Source organism: Antennarius striatus, chromosome 9 (genome assembly GCF_040054535.1).
Source record: "Antennarius striatus isolate MH-2024 chromosome 9, ASM4005453v1, whole genome shotgun sequence".
NCBI lineage: Eukaryota > Metazoa > Chordata > Actinopteri > Lophiiformes > Antennariidae > Antennarius > Antennarius striatus.
The window spans coordinates 13172612-13194129 of record NC_090784.1 but is presented as its reverse complement, the minus strand read 5'-3'; the positions used below and the strand labels follow the sequence as shown (position 1 = coordinate 13194129).

Sequence of the window (21518 nt, the reverse complement as noted above, 5' to 3'; positions counted from 1 at the left end):
CTATCCATATACATCTATTGGGAGAGAAAAAACATTTTATTGCATGCACAGCTGACACTGGTGGTCAGTCCATGGTAAGCCATATCATGCAGACCAGTCAAAACAGTGCATACAGAAAACATAAAATCAAAATGAGTATCTACAAAATAAATAAATTATTTGGAAATAAATACAATATTCTTATCTGTACTTCAACGTGTATATACTATATAAGGTATAAACACAGTGCCAACTGAACGTTGTTGATAGTACAGATGAAAATCGAAATAATAGTGCAAAAGTATGTGCTTGCCATGTTCACTATGGGCTTATATGCAAATATAACCCCAGAAATTTAATGCAAATACCATCCAGAGCACTTCATAGCACCTACGTAGAATGACGTAAAGTTAGGGAAACACTGACAATGTTCATCTGCCTACTGCAATTTGGATGATAACCTAGACAATAAATGCTCATTTTGTGGTGACACAAAACAATTACATAATGTTGCTACACTCTGTACGCAAGAAAATGGCTTCCTGTACTTTTAAGGTGCTGCAGGATTTAATTTAACTATTACAAGTTGTAAATTATTTATCCATACATTTGCTGAGGATGGAAGAAATCAGCTCTAGTCAGTAATAGAGCAAAGAAGTATTCAATTTAGCCGTCCTTTATGAAACATGAAAATCAAACTAAAGTGATCTGAATGGCTGATCCTCTAATATCAGTAAGAACACTGAGCATTCTTGTAACCTGAACTTAAAGACCAGCACAGAGCGGTATCAGTGCCGTCCCACTGTGGTTTACTTCATCTAACTTGTTTGTACACTTGATTGTCTGCTGCTCAACTCAATAGAGATCAGTACATCAATTGTTTTTCTTTTAAACATGACCACTTACTATTAATTTCACTTGGAATTCTTTTTCTCCTTGACACAATCAGGTGCCACTCTAACACAACTTTTCATACACATCAAACAGAAATTGTGTTCCATAATATTATTTTCAAATTTCCAGCTGACGTTACAGCCTAATTTAAAATACAGAGATTTTATAGATAAATGAAATTGCATGGTGAAAAATAATCCTGCAATATAAAATAGAAGTGAAAATATTCTGTCAAAATGCCAATATTGAACAATAATTGTTTTCTTGATTTGTTATATTGTGCACATACACACACACACACACACACACACACACACACACACACACACACACATACAGATCCGTTGGTGACTGTATGTCCTCCATATTGATCGTGGCAGGAAAACGTCTCGGACAAACAGTTTTTGGTTAAATCTGAAAGCTACGTTCTGCTGCCACACATATTAAAAGTCTAAAAATACAAAAAGGTGTCTACAACTATCAGTAGTTAATCAGCATGTTCTCTTACTGTAAGTGAACATGTTTCTAAAACATAATATTTGCAAGAAAAAACAAAAACTCCTATGCTACTTTTGTTTGTGCAGTTGTGTTTTGTAGATTTTTATTACCTTGGTAAGCATTTCACCTGGAAACAAAAACATTCGGCGAGTTCTCCTCAGAAGGGTTCGGTTGGGTCACTGTCAGATCAGCTTTACACCTTACAACATCTGCCATCTCTGAGAAGGTAAAGTCATCAGACAAAAGCAGCAGGATGGGACCCTCTAATCTTCATCTGAAACCTGCTGCTGGCGTTTGTTCTTGCCTGTTGGTTGCATAATTTTGAGTATAACTGCTGCTAAGCTTATGTGTTGGATGATTTTGAATCATCCGTATTTGATCTATGATAAGTTCTTTACTGTTTGTTCCCAGTCTGTAGTTGGGGTTTTCCTGATTGAGCAGCGCCCTCTGGTGGTCGTTTATGGTCCTGAGAGATAAATCTATGGATAGATTGCTCCTTGTCAATCCGAAGGTTTGTGCGTTAAGAGATGTCCTGTCAAACCCGAGGCTCCAGTCTGTGTGACAGTTCAAACAGAGTCTCCTGATTGTCGATGATAAGAAGGTAGTCAATGTAAGCTCGCACCTCTGGACTGCTCTTCTGAGTGTAACCATTTCCTGGAGGGACAGAAAATGTTTTGCCTCCACATTAGGACAGCTGCAATAAGGGAGATTCTATTGAATGCTGTAAAAATAAATCCAACTTTTCTATTCTTTTGATCAAGGTTAAATGAAAAAGTCACAAAATGTCACTTTATGTGGATGTTGAAATGATTTCAATTTCATGTACTTTAGGCCATTAGAGGAATGCTAATGGATATCAAAGTGTTTCAAGGTTTATCCTTCACAAAACCCAAAATACATTTTTCTCCCTTTAAAATTCATTTTCTCAACTTTTCAAAATATTGTTATTTCACATCCTCCAATAAGAAATTAGTGATCACAGTACTGACCCATGTGATCTGTCTGGCACTGCCGGATGAGTCGCACTGTGTTTGCTATCATGTGCTAGAAACAAAGATGCACAGTTTTATTTAAATGTGACTTCAAATTTTAAGCACTGCACTGTTTTCCAGAGGTTTTTTTTTTTAACTCACCAGCTTTTCAAAATTGACTACATTGTCGTGAAATGTCTTGTTTCCTTCATGAATGAACGTCATATCTACAACATAAACATATTGTTAGCACTCAGCAACAAGTCCTTTTCACCTTGCTCTGTCTGACTGTTGTGAATACCTCACTGTGCTCTGTTTAACAGCGGAACACCAGAGTGACATTATAATGAGTGCACCTTTCAGTAGCAGAGGAAGAAAGGGGATCTTTGGTGCCTTCATCTTCTTGAAGGAGTCCCTATAGGCCTTGTGGTTCAGTGATGGATCCTGCAAAGACATTTTTAAAATGAATCAGAGAATAATCCCCTGGGGAGCGGGATATCTGTGCCTGTACATGCAATGCTTTGGTATAGCTGGCTTATGGTAGCATTATATACTAATGAATTAAAAACACCCGATGCTTCTCCTGCTGTTTGGATATTAAAAACATCTGTTTCACCTCATGCACGGGGGTTTGATTTTTCTGTTATAGAATGGAACATATAGGTTATTATTTATACAGAGTGCTTGAATTACACTTACTGTAATTGCCTCTAGCTCTGAAAGTATCTTTTTGAATTTCCCAGGAATTTTCTGTGAAGATAATACAAAAGTGTTTATCAAACATGTCAAATTGAGGTGAAAACCTGGAACAGAGGTATGTAAGAAAGTAGGACCACCTTACCTCCCATGTCTGGTTGAGGCGGCTGACAGCTGCAGTGTTCAGGCCCAATATAATGGCGAAGAAACAATTGAGGTTCCTCTGAGCTTTACAGCTATAAAAATCGTTGGGAGCACAAAATCCAGTTACTCTAAGGGGCTCAGTTTTACAAAAGAGATGCATTTTTACGCTTGGCCACTAGAGGGGGAAACATCCCCAGACAATCTACACGTCTCTCTAACATTAAGGCTACTAATGTCTACTAATGTGATGATTCAACATCCAAAATAGAGCTACTGACTGTGCAGCAATCTTGATGAACTTCTTGATGAGTTGGACCCTTTTGCAGAGTGTTGGGCACAGCAGAACCTCAGTCATCACCCACAACTGGACCTCGTTGCAGCGCTGCAGCAGCAGCTCCAATGCGACGGTGTAGCTGCTGCAGCTGTGTCGGCTGAAGGTGAAATACACAAGTTCTTGCTGCAAAAAGAACAGTGACATGTATCACCATTGGACTATAAAGGACTTTTTATGCTATATTTTAGGAGACAAAAAATAGAGATGCGCAAACCTCATTGATGGAGTCAAAGATAGTCCAGTCAAAGTTGGTCAGAGCAACGGCCACGTCCCATGTGTTCAGACTTAGCATCCGGGCTGTCCTGTGCTGCAGCTCCGAGTTATCTGTAAATGGGTTCTGAAGGGAAAAGAAATTGACCACATCTTTCCTATTTCACTTTTTCTTGAATCACAACTCTAGCTGAAATATGTATATTTTTTTTGCCTGCAAGTTCTGATAAGTTGTCCTCATAATGGAGCTTTGAAGCTTCTAACTTTATCTCAAGTTAGCTGCATTTGCAGCAGCATCTGTGTCCATTCATGTGTAGACCATGTGATTCACTGCTCCGGGGCTGATGTGTGAATACTAACAGAAGTCATGCTTGACACAGTAGTTTGGATCAAGTATGTCTCAGTTGAAAGTACTTGAAGTGACAATCTCACCAGGATCTCGCCCAGCTCCTTCCTGCACACGTGCAGCCTCCCCACCATCCGTAAAGAATCAGAGAAGAGTCTGTCCTGAGGCTGCAGGAGGAGCCTACCTGCCAGGAGGGAAATGTACATCAGATAATTGTTAAAAAATATGTCAGATAGGAGCAAGACATAACACTTGCTTTGTGAGGTTATCGGTTTTTTGCAATGCAATGAGACAGGATCTATTCTTGGGCCTTGGTGGTTGGTTGGTCAGTCAAGAAAAAACCTTGCCAACCTTCTAACCTGCCACCAGAGGATGCGTCAATCCAGCAAACCGTTCCAGCCGTCTAAAAATACCACCACAGCATGTTTTGTGAAACTTTTACTTAGTTTTTTTTCCCTAATGTGTTTTTGAACCACTTCAAAATGAGGTTATAATTAAGTCAAGTGAACATTTATCAACATAGTATTCATATACTGTATTATGTCACAAATAGAACACAAAATTGTTCCATGGGTTAGAATAAACATTTATTTGCAATTAATCATACAATCAACCCATTTGTGCCTCTGTTATGTGTGCTATAATGATGACATAAGGGTCACTAGCATGTTGGGTAACATTGTAGCTTACAGTGTAAACTAAACCTGCAACAGGATGCATCATAGTGCTTATACTGAATGTTCAACCTTAGATGAACTTCTGTCTTTACTTTATGAACCAGTAAGGCATCATTTAAAGCTTTCTTTTATTTATTTATTTTCTTCTTAATTCTGAATGTGTCCATTGTAGATAATAGTATTTACATCATGCTGTGACCGGCTTACAGTTCTGTCATAATCAGCTTTTTATTGAAATAGTAAACTATGAGGGGCCGTCAGGGACATAATTCAGAATACAGTAAATGCTTTCACAAACACAATTAAAATGTTATACTCTCACAAACACAACTGAAATGCTCTCATACACACTACTGAACATTTCAGTAGTGCGTGTGAGAACATTTCAGTTGTGTGTGCGGACATTTCAGTAGTGTGTGTGCAGATTTTTCAATTTCAGTAGTGTGTGTGTGGACATTTCAGTAGTCTGTGTGTGAACATTTCAATTTCACTAGTGTGTGCATGGACTTTTCAGTAGTGCATGTCTGGACATTTTCAGACATTTGCAGAGCTTTTTCAGATACAGTGAAGATTAATTTCTGATAACAAATATAGATAGTAGATAACTGGACTATAAATGCTTTTGTCTGATTGCAGGTCATTTGTATTTATTACAATCTAATTTCAATATTTAAATTTTCTACCAATGGTGCACTTCACTCCAGCAGCACACATTAGAATTTACAACCCATCAGAGTCCTCTATGCTGATCTTGTTTTTATTCATATCGTTGATTAAGACAGAATCGGATTTTCTTATATATATTGTATTAAATTGAAGAAATCCTGACATATTCTATTCTATGTGATGTTTTTTCAGTGTGAATGGAAAAATTAGGAAAAAGGAATTCTTCATTAAATTCTACATTTTACATTTTACAAATTTGCAATCACTCATAACCATTATAATTTTTGGCACTTAAAATATGTATATTTTTAAAAACCAATCAAGCAAAATAGTAGCATGAGGTGTTTTGGGTTCATTTAGTCCATTCGAAAGTGTCTCTCCTGTAATATCCCTGATGCACGTGTATAGACTATGGTGCTGACGCTGTGCTACATGCTGATCTCCACTGCTAGTTCAGTACAATCACATTTACCTCCAGGGTAAGTAACAGCGACTAGTTCCAGCTCTCCTCGGGGGACATCCATCCTATCTGCCACTGCCTGTAGCAGGTCCTGGGCCACGACCCCTGCATGGGCCCTCATACTCAGATAAGAGTCCATCGTGATATACACATGGCACAGCACTGTAACAGAGATATGTTGTTTCAGGGAAGCACAATTTACACACTGCTTTCACAAAGCATAGCTTTGTTCATGACCTGTGTGAACAGTCGTTAGCTACATCAAGTCAGATGCTGGTGTATTAATTTAATGAATGACATCAGATTTCTAGATAACAGAGATCAAAAAAATAAAATTGTGATGTAAGGCCACATGACCTTTCAGATTTTAGGTGTAATTGGTCATTGTAACTCCTCGGGTCTTAGGTAGTTACTTACTATTCCATAAGTAGTGATGTAAATACCAAAGTATTTCTAAAGAATTTCCATAACTACTTATAGAACAGTAAGTAACTACCTAAGGCCCAAGGAGTTACAAAGACCAATATCTACATTATCTACAGGAGGGATAATGAAATCCTGTGCAGTGGAGGGCAGAGTTTATTCAGGGTTCCTTTTTCATCACACACTACAGCTGTTTATCTAATCAATTAGCAAACATTGAATCAGTAAAAGTCCATTTTATGACATTAACCACTGCCTTTTCTTAAAAAGCAGGATGGACAAGAGGGGAGGGTATTTTGAGCAAAGCAAATGATCTTCCGCTCCACTTTAAGCACTCAGGATCAACTGCAGACTGTTCAGGTTGGCCTTCTGGGATGGGCCAAGTATACTCAATAGATCGATCCTGATGGTTCTAAAGGATCATTGGGGGCAATATCATGAAAATAATGTAACTTAAAGCACCTAAAAAATAAGATCAGATTGACTAAACTAGACAGATGTGATTGTAAACATTCCCTTAAACAGAAGCACACCATGATAATTCCAGCAATTTGAAAGGAATTCATATGTCATAACTCAGGAATGTGCATGTGCAACACTTCATTCTTTCTCTGGAAAGATTCCCATTGTTCTGCCTGTATATCCCTAACAGCTTTGGAAACAACGTACGATAGAAGGAATGTGTGAAGAACGGTAAGTTCTGTACCTTCCCTGGTCTCTCTTTGTGTTCCTCTGACATGGAGCCCGGTCTCTTTCAAGCTCAATTGGTGGAAAAGCACTTTGCGCTAAAAGAAAGGAAATGCGTGGATTTCATCACACAATCATACATATTGTGTGAAATCATTAAGAATTGCAGCAGAACTACAGAACAGGAAACGTAAGAACAATGGGTCATGCGACAACAAAATATGTCATAGTTGGCCGCCAGAACTGTTTGACAGAGACAACAAAGACAAGATCTTTTCACCCACCTTTCTATGAGGGGAATATTCATCCAGAGCACTGGAAAAAGAAGATAATGATGTGTGATTCCTTAGTTTGCAACAATATCAAATCAAAGAAACTAAATAAACACTCCACTATGTGCTTACTGTGGTGATGTGGATGCACTGCTTTGATGAATTTAGTCCATTATTTAAGATTGGTGTGAAGGCAAGCGCCAAATGTTTGGTACAATTTTAGGGCCTTAGATGTTCCCTTCACTTAACACCCTATTCACATCAGTTAGGCCTGGCTGGAATGACGAATGTCATTATCGTCCCTCAGCTTTTACTGGGCTCTACATCACAATAGGCATGTTGGCACAAAGCCTGTCCTCAGGGATCTCCTCTCATTGACCAGCAGCCGTCGCCCGCTAATGGAAAACCTGATTTCTCTGTTCCGACAAAACAGAGCTCGTGATCTAGTTCACTCTCTTACTCATCAGAAATGAAGTCGCAGTCGATGTTGACCAGTAAATGACAATGCTTCATGAAGAGAGCATGCAAGAAAGCCTGAGGTGTTCGATTCCCAAGACTAACGGGTATATCCTTCGTACAGATGAAAGATGATGGGAGCAAAATGCTGAAATGGGTGTTGCAACTACAGAAAAAATTATGCTTTTCAGTTTTTCACCTCACAGCAGATTGCCACAAAGCAGACAACCTCATCCTCCCCCACAGCTCTTATGAATATCTCATAAATAGTTGAGTATGTCAGTCAGTCACACCCACACAAAGTCCACCCCCTGAAAGGAGTGGTTGGTGAGGATCCCCCACCCTGACTGTAAACATGAATAAACAGGCCCAGATAATAGCAGTAGGATTGGGTTGAATTATCTGCACTGGTTTTTAATGGGCAGTAGGCTGCAGCATCCCCAAGGGAGAGGATGTGATTGGAGGCTGTGGCTGAGGGAGAGGAAGGGGGAATCGAGTGGAATGACAGCAAAATGATACTCGTTCTTCATAAATCAAGAACTTTAGAAATAACAAAAAAAACCAATTCAGGATTCAGGTAAACAAAATTTGTATAATACAATGTGTAATGCTTCATTTAAATTCATCTTCCACACATACAACACCGACAAAAGCCTCCTCTCTATAAAAAATAGTTAAGTACCGACTTATACATTTTATGAATCCATTCTCTATCTGTCTATGTTGTACATGTATAACTAACATTTACTAATCCATTCATTCATTTCATTCATTATTTTGATTAGCCTATTATGCCTTTATACCATATCTATTATCCACTTTTGACACTGACTATTACAGTGGTCTCATATAGCCTTGTAACTCTACCTGATTTGCCATAACTTCATATCAGTATGAAGTAGCATCATTTGGCTATAATTTGTTGCACCCAGAGGTCTCTTTCAGCACAGTAAAAGTATGATGTTTCTGCTTTCTATCTGACACCAGAGCTTTTTATTTGCCTCAAATTAAAATGGGCTCTGCTGCATGAATATAATTTTTGTACAAGGCAAAATGACACCATAGAGGCCCATTACAACTGAACAAATGCATTTGACAGCAGAGTCTGTCTGAGTATGTCACACTAAGCCTGAAGCATTTTCTTCTAAAGATAACCAGTATTTCAAAGGGTATCAAATTTGTGCATTACATCAATACATTCCTGTTGTATGCCTTTACCTTTTAGGTTATGACTAATAACACACCAAATTATATTATCACCATATTAAAATATATGGCTATGCAATTACACTATTATGTGTTTGACTCCATTAATGGGGAACAAGCTAAAAAATTTGTCTATTTGTGTTTTTCTCTCAGAGCAAGTAACAAATGTTGTTTTCCAGTTTGGAGGTAATTCTGACACAAAACTTACGGATTTCCTCAATGTTGGACACTCAAGACAAAAATATGACCTTCATATTTCTATGCAAATAACCCCAGAAGACTGTAATTACTCATCAAACTCTGAATGGATTCATTGATGAGAAGCAGGCAGTGAAGGAACCCTTTCTTTGTCCTAAGAGACCAGCTGGCTTTCCTGCTTCATTCAGACTTCAGATAGTCACAATCATACTTCCTGCTCAAGAATTGATGTCAATAAATACCACAGTTTGGCAGCTTATTGAAAATCTGTGTATGCATTGAAGTACCTTGTGTTTTACATCTTAAAATGACACAGTCATGACATGGTTACTCACTGTCTGTGATGCAGCTGGTACAGTTTTTGCAGCTCCCTTCCATCGTTCTCCAGCGCCGGGTGCTCATAAATGTCATCCAGAACAAAGCGATACAAAGTCTGAAGGAAATGTCAACTTTCATTTCTTCCATATTGAATCTGGCTCACACCAAATTTCTGTCAGTTGCATGAAGAGTTTTATTTCCTACCTTCAGGAACAGTTTAACATGATCGTCATTCCTCAGGAAATCCTTGCAGAGAGCCACCCACTGTGACACCAGGTGCAAAACTTTTCGTTTCCTCTCCAGAGCCTCTTTCCTGTCCTCTTTCCCTCTGTATCGCTTGGTGCAATAGGTGGGGATCAGTTAAGGCTTCAGCACAGAGAGAGAGCAAGATCTAGTCGCTGACATCTAATACAGTATGAGAAGAAGCATAAACGAGGTGGGTGTGTGAACATTGCTGGTGCTGATTCCATGACAGGAGTCAATAGAGGCGCTAATAGAGACATCAATAGCAGACTCTTTTTGAGTAAAGCATCTGTGTCTGTCTAATACCATATTATTATTATTATAATATTTGCACAAATATTTCTATGGTCAAGGATATTGTCCCAGAAGAGCTTGACATAAATCACTGGTAGACATGAACACTGGGTAGGTCAGCAGGAAATCATCCAGAAGTGTATCTGCAAAGAGATTTTTATTCACAAAAGCATTGGTTCTAGAATAAACTTCAGAAGTTATCTGCTGTTTGTTAAATCTGTAAATATCATTAAATCTGACAAGATATATTTAAAACAATATGCCAGCCTAGGAAGATCATATCTTTTTCACTGCGTTTCCACAACTGGGCATCAGTTACATCAATGAGTGTTTGATTAATGTTTGTTGTGCTGCACATATTGGGCCTGTAGTTTCCCTTCAGTTTTCCCTCTTCCATTTTAATAACACCAGAAGGAGAGTCTTCACTGTAAAATATCAGTTACCAAATACTAAGCAGAGACATTTCAAAGGCGAACAAAATGTAAGAGACCTTTCAACATCAATTACTCCTCATGGTCAGTCTGACAATCGCCACTAAGGATTCTTCAGTTGCATTTTGCATCCAGTTTCAAACAAGCCATCTCTGGCTTTATCTTCAATCTCACACATTTCCCAATGCAGGCTGTATCGCTAAAGATAAGCCAGTAATGTTTAATGTGTCACGTCATCTCTCTGACCTCTGGTGAAGTCTGGTTTCACTGTGATTATCTGGCAAACACAAATGTAATGTGATATTGTTCAGTAATTTAAGCGTGCTCATAAACAGAATTTTCTGTCATTGTATGCTCGTGTCACTGATTGAGGTCTACCTGTGTCTGTAAATTCATTAAAACGAAGATGATCAAATACTACCCATCATATGAAATACACCTCTACTCTTCATCATCAAAACACTGGACTATGATGGAGAGTAAATGTGAGATAATTTCAAAAATTGACATGAAAGCATCAATATAAACAAAGATGTAGAAGAGGGCAGTAACTTCCAAATATGATGCCTGGCCTCAAGTGAAACACTTAACACATCCCATTAGAGGCAGCCTCCTCTCAACACCTCTAAGTGTGCCTCACACCCAGTACTATAATTTCTCTCCTTTAATTTCACACTGGCTTCCCAGGGTTTTTGTGTGCGTTCTGGTCCACGGAACTCCCTGACATCATTATGTTAATCCGCACAGAGCAGCTGCGGATGCATCACTCACCGCTTATGGGCTCCTGTACACATGAAGCTCCCATAAAGAAAACAGTGATGTACCTTACCCCAAAGCCAGAAAACAAAACAGAGGATTGCCTATCCACACCCTCTGTTTACCTCCACCCCCCAGCACGCTGATGTATATATTCTCCAGGTTATCTGAATCATGAGTAACAACTTCCAAACTGCCCTCCAGGCTTTACACTGCAAGTTTTTTGAAGTTGGAATACAGGATGAATATTTAATCATATATCCTCAAGTCATAATTTTAACTACTGCCAAGGATCGCAGCCAAAACAGAATTAAAAAGACAAGGACTGTCATGTCCTTTTGGATTTTCTTTAAATAGAATTTTATATATGTATGTTTTTACTGTGGTGGACTTTATGCGTATCTGAGAGTCCTGTTAATTTATATGAGTTGTGAGTTATTTAAGGTTTTCAAATATCCATGGCAGTTGGCCTGGATTAGGAAAATCAATAAACGTGTTTCCTTCAGTGCTGCTTAGCACACAAACCAGAACAAATTTTATTTCCTTTTCAGCGGAAACTGAAAATTGATTCATTGATTTGGCAGCTTGTCAATCAATCAACAGTGAAATCAATGAACATTGTCGATCACCTGCCAGTGTGTGTTCCACATGTTAATGTGTTATTTTTTGTTAAACTACCTTCACGATATAAAAACCTTAAATTATCATAATATTTTATGCATGTTTTGTCTTCATTAATTGAGCTTCTTGTGAGCGTTATAAAAAAAGCTGGAACCTCCTCTCATTCTGAATATAAATGTTCCATCAAATGTTTTTCAGAACTGGGAGTGTGTGGTACAAATCTGTACAGAGCTTGAATGAATGGCTGCACCAGAGACAGAACACATTAAAAATACTGTGATGCTAGCCCAAAGAAAAAAATTCTGGTACATCCAATCTCCAATTGGAGACCAGTAGAGACTTCTTCAATGGGTCATGGTTGCTTTTTCTCAACACGTCAGTGGTGCTTTCAGAAAAGTCCCACCTTTTGCAGAAAGCTCCTCTGCAGCCATAATGAAACATATGGAGCACAAATGGAAGCAACCATAATGACAGTCTTAGTCTTTCTAATGTGCTGTGCTGCATGTAAGTCATGAAAACACATCAATACTGTGCTGCAGTCATCAATCATGTTCATGCTCTCTGAACCATCCTCGAGGGAAAGGCCAAACACAATACACTGGTTGTTCAGACAGATCTCCTTTTGGTAAAATTTTGGATCTGGTTCATTCTTATGCTAGTGGGGAGCTGTACTTCCAAGGCCACACTTTATAGTGCTGTAGCATTGGACTGAACAGTATCTCAGTAATCATGCAACAAAACCAAGGCCAACAGCAGACCCACTATCAAACACCATCTGTTCAGGTCAGCTAGTGTTCAGGAGTTAGATCATCTCTCATCCTCAGGTCTGACTCTTTGACCCTGGGAAATCACTCAGCGTCATGCTCCGTTCCATAGCTCCCTTTGGAGGCTTCCCCTGTGAATGCTCACTGCAGTCTATGCTAATGGTAAATGATTCATCAGCAGTAAACCCACAGGATATTACTTGAACGGTAGAAGGCAAAAGGGATGATTTACTGTGAGAATGTTTAACTCAAGGAATGGAGGGATGTTCTTACCCATTTCTACTGAAATAGCTTCATTCTCACTTTATATCGTGATTAAAAACTTCATTAAATTAATAAATAAAATCAATCAATCTATCCTGTAATAATCCACATAGGGAAATAACTTTTTTCCCATTCCAAATATTTGCACAGCACACAAACACACATACGTATACAGTATGTATATATATATATATATATATATATATATATATATATATATATATATATATACACACATACACACACACACACACACACACACACACACACACACACACACACACACACACACACACGTGTGTTTGTTTGTGCATTCTGTGCATGCGCAAACAAACACATTACAACAACATTACAGGAACAAAATATATGATGAAACATTAAATAGCTCTTGTGCATGCAAATTTATGCAAATATTCCAAATTCAACTGCAGAGCCTTCACATCCAATACGTTTTATTCACTGCCCACAACAAAATGAGTGATGGTCTCTGTTAAAGGGTTAGCTTGCCTTTATCATGATTAGAGGTCTTGACATTCTGCAACCACCTTCCTACACCAGCCTCCACAGAAAAATCTGCGCTTTCTTTTCTTCCTTCCTTGTTTCCCTGCATTCATGTTTGTCTTATCTCTCTCTTCTATCCTCCCTCTGGCAGCCAATGCTACTGCCTTCAACTGTCGTCTCTCATCGAACCATCTTTGCAGTTCAAGCAGTCTCTTCTGCCTTGGCAACAGTGTCATATTATCGTGTACCTGCTGAGATCAGAGAATATATGTTGATTTGTTGTTGCTGTGAAACTGGACCACATGTCACGCAATCTTTATCATCACCAGCAAAAATATATGAGAACCATGCATCTCTTGGAAAAGCCATAAAATGAATCGATTCAAACTCCAAGTCATTGTGGGAATGATACTACGATTAGCCTGGTAAAGATGCCCAGAGGGGGCTGCTGTCCCGGCTCTGGGTGGAGATGAGGGAGTTAAAAACGAAGTAAATGCACTTATTCACCCTTTAAAGTAAACACACACATACAAAACGTCAGAAGACTTATGTAAGCACATATCCCTAACAATACTCTTAGCACAAAGTTGTAAAGGTATCATCCATCAATTTTTATTCTCCTTTTATATTCACCCTTTATTAAATTCTTATCTACATAGAGGTTGACCACAGCAGTGAGAGATGTTTTTCAGGGAATTTAAGTGTATATTCTGACCTGGCTCTTTGCCCTGCGTTGTCCCCTGGTCATCATCCAGTGTCAGGTCATTCAGCAAATGTTCCAGTATTTTCTCTGGGGTTCCTGATACCACCATGTACCTGTCAGACACAACAGAGTCAGTGGACAAGTCCTCCTCGATAGAGGACAGAGAGCGGCTGCTGCTCCATTCCTCCTCTCCCTCTGTCCCTTCATCGTCTATGTAGCGAAAGTAGGGAACATCAAAGGTGAGCATTGTCACCGGCTCTGCCCGGCTGGTGCTGTCACTGCTGCTCTCGTCTGAGCCTTCATCATTGTCCTCATCCTCCTCCTGCTCCACCAAGGCAGCATGCAGGAGTCGTCCTTCCTCCTGCAAGCCCAGTGTCTGTGGACGCGATCCCATCCTTTAAGAGTTCCTGTGCCGTCACACCGGCAATGTTGCCGTGGTTACTGCTGCATGCTCTTTTTGCAGTCCATCTGTCCATCCATCTGCAGCTGTTACAGCCTGAAGTCCTCTGCTGTCTGTCCCTCAAACCCGATGAGCTGTCCCAGAATGGTTACAGCTGAAGAAAGCTGGTGAATGACTTGAATGGGAAGGATTCCATACTGCTCACTTATGTGTACACAATGAAAAGGGAGTTGTTGTCATGTAAGCTGAATGGAAGTGTGATCCAGAGAGAAGGGGGGAAAGACTTGTAAGAGCTGAAGGGAGAAACAGATAGTAAGAGAGGGTGGGAAGGAATGAATCTAGGAAACAGGGGAGTGCAGAGGCTTACCTTCTGCTCCTTGCGTCCTCTCTTCCTCCTCCCCTCGCTGATGCAGAGGGGGCCGGCTGCTCTGACGACACCCTCAGTGGAACAGATACATCGTGGCCACTCTCCCTCAGATGCACACGGATTGCCTCGTCACTCTGGGGTGGGAGAGAGAAAGGGAAGGGACAGAGAGAGGGAGAAAGGGACGGAGCGTTTTATCACCAAGGAGATTCCCCTGAATTTCCCCCCACTCACAAGAACCACCACTGATTTCCATCGTAATACTCTGTCAACGCCAGCGCTGTCACTGACAGAGGACTTCCATGGATCATTATTCAGTCCTTATCGGTGGAGCCCATTCAGGGATTAACATAAAAGACTTGCACAAATTTTAATTACTGCTGTCATTAGACCCTATTGAATTATGTGCGGTGTGCAGATCTACCTTCAAACTGTCTTGCGGTTTAGTATTCCACTATTATGGGACCGTAATTCCGCATTTTTGTCCAGTAATCAATAAAATAGTCTGCAAAATTTCAATGTAAAACCACGCCCCAGAACTCAACTGTGAATATTTTGTATTATTCTAATTTGTAGACAAAAGCCAGCACAAATTCAATCATTTTACTTGATTTACAATGGAAATCCTTTTTGTGAACATTACATTAAAACCCAAACTGTTATATGCAGGTATGTTTGGTGATGATTGTAATAAATATAATAAAACACAATATTAAATACAATCAGTTCTGAGAATGCCATGCTTTTCACAGTTACAGGAAGCTGAAATTTAGTGCAGATTTACCTAAATTCAGATTCTTGTTTAGTTCATGCAAATTTTGATGGATTAAATGCTGTGCATCACTGGTTAAAGTGGGCATTCTTATTTTCAACGTGAAGTACCTGTACTAACCTCTACTTGAAGAACTAAATGGCTTGTGGCTGCATATAAATATGTCGGGTAGCTGTTTGACAATGGAGAGTCTGGATCAGAGATATTGGTCTTAATGAGGAGTTTACTGCATAGTACACACATAAGCCACCCCCACCCCCACCTCCCTCCTCAGCCAACAGTAAATGCAACCCAAGCCTCTGTGCATACAATTAGACAGGCAGACAGGCTGGAAGTGGTGGCAGTTTTCTGACCTAATTGCCTTTTGCAGAGAAACATCCAGAGCCGATCAGTTATGCATGACTTCCTGGCAATACTTATCAATGATCTGCGGACATATGTTCATAAACAGACATTTCTGATAACACCACAGACATACACAATTTATTCCATATTGACCATATTTTCACCATTAACATCACAGAATCTACCAGTCATGTCTATAAACAGCAGAAACATTTTCAAACCCTCAATAAGGACCATTAAAAGCAGGGTTTGTTTGCAGTTCCTTCATTGTTTCCATTCTTGAGTCTAAGTCTGCTGACGTGACAATTTCCAAATGTATTCTTCTTTTATTAGTATAAACACACATAAATATGTTTTTTGTTTACTCAAGGGTGTGTCTTGGGTAATAACAGAATGTGTTATCCTGTCACATGACCTACAACATGAAGTCAGGTTATCAGGCATGCCAAGAAGCAAAGAACTGGAAAATTTCCAGAAAAGGAAAGCTGCACTCTTTAGTTTCCTGGCTTCAGGGAAACTGTCCCGCTAAAAGAACCTTGTAATGACACGGAGTGCCAGGGCTGAACAGTTCTCACTCTACCCTGGAGGTGACCCCACAGCCAGCACATGGACAACAGCAGTACAGCAGACACTACCATTTAGGCCTCTGTACAAAGTTGTGCCTTCCAAATGGTTTACTGTCTCTCTCAGGCAACCAGATGGATTCCACTGTCTGGAGAGAAGCTTTGTTTGAATGTTTCTGTGCTTCGCAGCAGATCTGGCATGCATGGAATGGAGCGCTCAGGGACCTGGAAGGTGTCAGTCTTGACAGGGCGCAGATATGGAGTAAATAGCTCTCAAGGAACAATGTGGAACAAAGAGTGTGGGAGCAAAAGGAAAAAAAAATAGCTGGTAAAAAAGCCTTTGATTCAGATTGATCAAATTTACGCCAATAGTAACTGGCCAAAGTTTGAGTTTCATGATATAAACAAAGTTGTCATTCTGCAGGAAGTGCATGTTGTGTAAAATAGTTATATTATGCATCTTGTATTGGTAGCGATACATAGCACACACAGAGCAGACTAGAAGTAAGAGAGTTTGTGAAAATTGATTACCATTACATTCAGAAGCAGCAAGGTTTCAAAGTGAAATTAATAGAGTCATTACTCCCTCTAAACTGTCTAGAGAAATGACCCAGAAATATACATCTGCAAATTTAAGATTACTTAACATTCTTCATGTTCTGCACAAAAATATCTCACATTTACATGGAAATGAAGTCTAATGTTTTATTTTACATTCCAGTTTCCATCTGGGATTTAGCTGATTTCCAGGCTCTTTGATGTCAGGCCTCATATTTCTACAAGTCACATGTAGTTACGTATGTGCATTGTAGCATCATTGGATTACCGGTATTTGAAATCATCCTAGAAATAAAGCAAAAATAATCTCACATAATCCTAACATTGCTACATAATGTCAAGTAGATATTCATCATATCTGGCCATTAATGCGGGATTTATCTAAATGACACTTAAACACACTTAACAGTAGTATATTCACATTAAAAAGGCTTCTGAACAAAAGGTAAGGCAGACTGTTGCATTATTCTGCACTGACATTTGATCATTCAGTTAGTGCAGATGAAAAGGTCATACTATTGAACAGGGGCAGTGATAAGGAGATCTAGCATTTGGATTAAAGGTCATGGACCTGATGCTCTGGAATCCACCCTAAAGCTACACAAAGTCCTGGCATGGCGGATCGTTCACCTGCGTCAACTTTTCCTGCCATTGTTATTCAGTTCAGCACACAGATACAGCTGGAAGGAAGGGAGAAGCTGAGCCCACCACAAGGTCAACCAATCAGATGTCTGCTTTAGCCAGTGGATAGTGATGTAATGTTTTTTGAAAAGATTGCACATTGAACTGAACACAGATTACATGTAGGTACGTTTTCAACAGTAATATATAGAAGTGATTTTGCCTGGTGTTGCAGCCATACTGACAGAGATGAATTATGCTATAAAAGTGTGTTACATTCCCGGAATGACATTGCGATTGTAAATTGACCTCCCAGTTGTGAATTTAATGGATGCAGTGCATTTATACAATAGAATTTAATGCACATCATCAACATGAACAAAAACTAACTCTTTCATCTCCTTTAAAACTCTGTAGAGACTATTTTGAACTATTTATTGAGAAATCCAACGGAATCTAAGTAATAACATTTATCTTCAGAAGAGTAGCAGGTGGGTTATCAAAAGTACAGAGACCAATAAAAAAAGACAACAAATTAATTTCAGGTGATGGATGGAACTCTGGAGGGCAAGAAGTGATGTCTGGGCACAGTGGTCCCAACAAAACACCATAAAACACAGCAATAGAATACACAACAGTAGAGCCAACACCAACACGGACTAATGTTCTCTAATGGATTAGTCCAGGATGCAATATACTAACAAGGTAGAAGTCATGATGCCATAACTACTATCTGTCTGACGATAGCTGTGCAGGGAACTGCCCCAGAAAGTGATGGATTTCACACGAAGGCAGCAAACAGAATTTACAGCATAAGTATAAAAAATGCTGCAGAAAATACAGTATGATAAAAAGTCAGCTGTGACTGCAGTGGTGTTGATGGATGTTTCTCACCTCGCTTGTTCTTTCGGGGCCCTTGCTGTGTTTTTGCAAGAAGCGGCAGCCATCCTTGGCCAGTCTCTGTACCATCTCCAGTTTGGATAGGTCTTCCTTGTCATGCAGGATGCACATGTTCCCCTGCTGCAGTGCAGGGGACATGGAGAACATGTACTTGAGGCCACAGTCCCATGACATCTCTGGGTCACTGACTACCAGCTGTCTACCAGAAAAAACAGCAGGATACCTCCTTGCAAGCTCACACTACTACAGAAAAATGGAAAACGAGGTGAGCAGGTCAAAATAAAAATTTGTAGAGTGTGTGTTTTGGTGGTTGCAGTCCAAACAAATCTTCAGTCCTTCTACCTGAAATAAGTTGCAATTTACATATGCAATGCCAGCTTTGTAGAAGAGAGGCAAACTCGGACAAGACTTAATCGGTTGGTCTCCAGATGTCTCTGTGCTTGGCTTTTCTGGAAGTGAAAGTCAGACTCCCTCTCCCTGTCATCCCCTCGCCTTTAAACACTGGGGAGGGGAGTGAGTTAGGAACACTGATGTTTCAGGAAACATCTGGTGAGCTAGACTGACCCAAAAAAGGAAACTTTCAAACCTCCCAAAAGCAAGAGGGCGTCCTGAATCAAAAATGGGCAGAGTGCATTACACAGAAAGGTCAAACACTCATTAGGAAGGTAATTTTTTACATGTATGAGGAGATTTAAGGTCATTCAGAACAAGAATTGAAAAGATTCTTTGCTGTTTTTGATTTCAGCCAGAATTAACCAAATTGAAAATGCATAATGTGAAAATTTTCCTTAATGCCCTGCTTCTTGAGGCAGTCTATGTGTAAAAATATGATTTAAAACTTTGATTGTACCAACCTTGTGTTAAACCATTTGCCCTTTTCCCTCAGATGAAATACATTTCTACATGGTAGATTACATGGACAACTCAAGTGCTGTAGTTTGATGTTACAAGCACCAAAACAGACTTATTCCTTAGCATATCCTCTCCTTTTTCTTGCTCTAGTTATTCCACATTAGCACTTAAATTGTTACTTATCAGCTGTTGTTAATGGATATCCACAACTTGAAATATCCCATCATTAAAATCCAGGGCTCGAAATTAACTGTTTTTCTTGGTAGCACCGGTGCTCCCAAATTTAGAAGTTAGTAGCATTGGCAAAGACTTTAGGAGCACCTACCCAAAAGCAAAGCAGTGACGGAGCGATAGAGACGCTCCGTCCATCCTCTCTTCCTCCTCTCTCCCTCGCCCAGGAGAGCAGCCGCAGCTGTGCTCTCATTGTTTCCTGGCAGGACCGCAGGAGCGCAGTCTCACAAAAAAAAGGCGCACCAGATTTGTTTCCCTAGTCGCACCGGTGCTCCCAAATATATTTAATAGTCGCACTGATAAAAATTTGGGCGCATATGCGACCAAAAAGGGCACACTTTCAAGCCCTGAGATCATAATAGTAGTATGTCAGAAACAACAATAAATTCGGTGGCGGGCCATGCATTTCACACCATGGACTTCAGCGATGTTCTCCTTAGTCAAACGCAAATAAATAAAACCCATAATACTATAAGCTGCTCCCACCACTGCCACCAATGTAGTGTTCAGGACTGAGGTGTTTAAAACTTCTCTCAAATGGGACAAAAACCATCTTCAGCCCCACTCCTTTTATTGTCACTCGCACAGAAGAACCCCGCATGTCACAACAAAACCGACTGAAATGACAATCATTTATGACACCACAGATAGGGAAACGAAATACACACATACACACTACTAGATGTTGCATCACCTCTATCATGTATAAATTGGGCTATTTTCCAGCAGGGAAACAAGTGTCTTTGTGTATTTCCACTACAATCACACAGCTGCGCAAGTGTACCACATTATTTACACGCATCACAGAAGAGCAAGAATTTTTTTTTAGTGTATTTGTCGTTTTATTTCGTTACAATTGATTTGACTTAAATGACAGTGAATTACAAGAACATTAAATATGAAAACTTAGATAAATTAAATGCTTGTACTCACCGAAACAAATATTCAAAAGCCTTATTTACATAAACACAAAATCCATTCTCCTTTCTTTCCTCAAGAACACTCCGTTAGCTAGAACAGGTAAGATAGTTCAGATTAGCTAGAACAAGTTAGCTAGTTTAGGTTAGCTAGAACATTTTAGCTAGAACAGGTTAGCTAGAACACATTAGTTCCTTCAAGGATCAGACCCTGAGCTTCTCCTCAAATGTGCGTCAGCATAGCGCCTGCATAGCGTCTGCATAGCGCCGCCTTTTCAGAGTGAGTATCCAATCACAGGACACATACATGTCAGGTGAACGAAGCCAGCTAGACATCTTTAGCGTTGCCAATTCGTGCTCTGATTGGCTATCGCATCTGTCAATAACTATATGTTCCCGTTCACTCACAGTGCAGGGATACCTGCATTCTAGATTCTGAAGGCCCTGGGCAGATTTCATTCACTCTCGCAACACAAGCTAGCTGAATTCTGATTGGATAAAAACTCCCTAACCTAAAAATAGAACACTGACCCAGTGTTGGCCTATGTCATATTATATCCCAATGTATAATTATATATTTATACACATATTTTAATATATTTATTTTAAGAAAACACATTCAAATATAATTACCTTTTATCATAAATATCATGATTTCTGGTTATGTTAGACCAGCAGAAAAGGCCTTACTGGCCCTGACCGCCCACCACTGAATAAATTAAAAGGATTCCGATCCTAGGATGAACACATAAAACTGTCACAGAACTATTAATGCTTACTCAAACATTCTTCACTTGATACTGACGGTTTAGAGCAGGCCTAGGCAAACTACGGCCCGTGGGCCATATACGGCCCAATGGGTTTTCTAATCTGGCAGGCCAAACTTGTTTAAATTATATAATTAATTTCATGAAATGAATGCACTTATTAAAATACATTACTATAAGCCTTACATATGTATGTTTTGCTGCCTGTTAAAGGCC

At 39.6% G+C, this 21518-nt stretch overlaps 1 protein-coding gene across 7 annotated transcripts; it reads right to left on the bottom strand.

Annotated features, from left to right (window-relative positions):
- Nucleotides 1-17: 17 nt before the first annotated feature.
- Nucleotides 18-19014, bottom strand: LOC137601674 (rap guanine nucleotide exchange factor 5-like). Of its 7 annotated transcripts, none has more exons than XM_068324005.1 (18): nucleotides 18530-19014; nucleotides 14780-14913; nucleotides 14025-14125; nucleotides 10037-10115; nucleotides 9640-9784; nucleotides 9453-9550; nucleotides 7270-7300; nucleotides 7005-7083; nucleotides 5888-6037; nucleotides 4159-4256; nucleotides 3731-3853; nucleotides 3461-3639; nucleotides 3184-3274; nucleotides 3042-3092; nucleotides 2699-2786; nucleotides 2505-2569; nucleotides 1770-2025; nucleotides 18-1675 (listed from the first exon to the last, which is right to left on the bottom strand). In XM_068324005.1, exons 1-18 carry the CDS (start codon nucleotides 18707-18709, stop codon nucleotides 1635-1637), a joined length of 1989 nt encoding a protein of 662 aa, XP_068180106.1. In that variant the 5' UTR covers nucleotides 18710-19014; the 3' UTR covers nucleotides 18-1634. The 7 variants fall into 7 exon arrangements, with proteins under 7 accessions (XP_068180106.1, XP_068180104.1, XP_068180108.1 ...); XM_068324006.1 differs by lacking the exon at nucleotides 18-1675 and adding an exon at nucleotides 2361-2415 and having other exon boundaries at nucleotides 1761-2025; XM_068324003.1 differs by having other exon boundaries at nucleotides 18-2025.
- Nucleotides 19015-21518: the final 2504 nt, after the last annotated feature.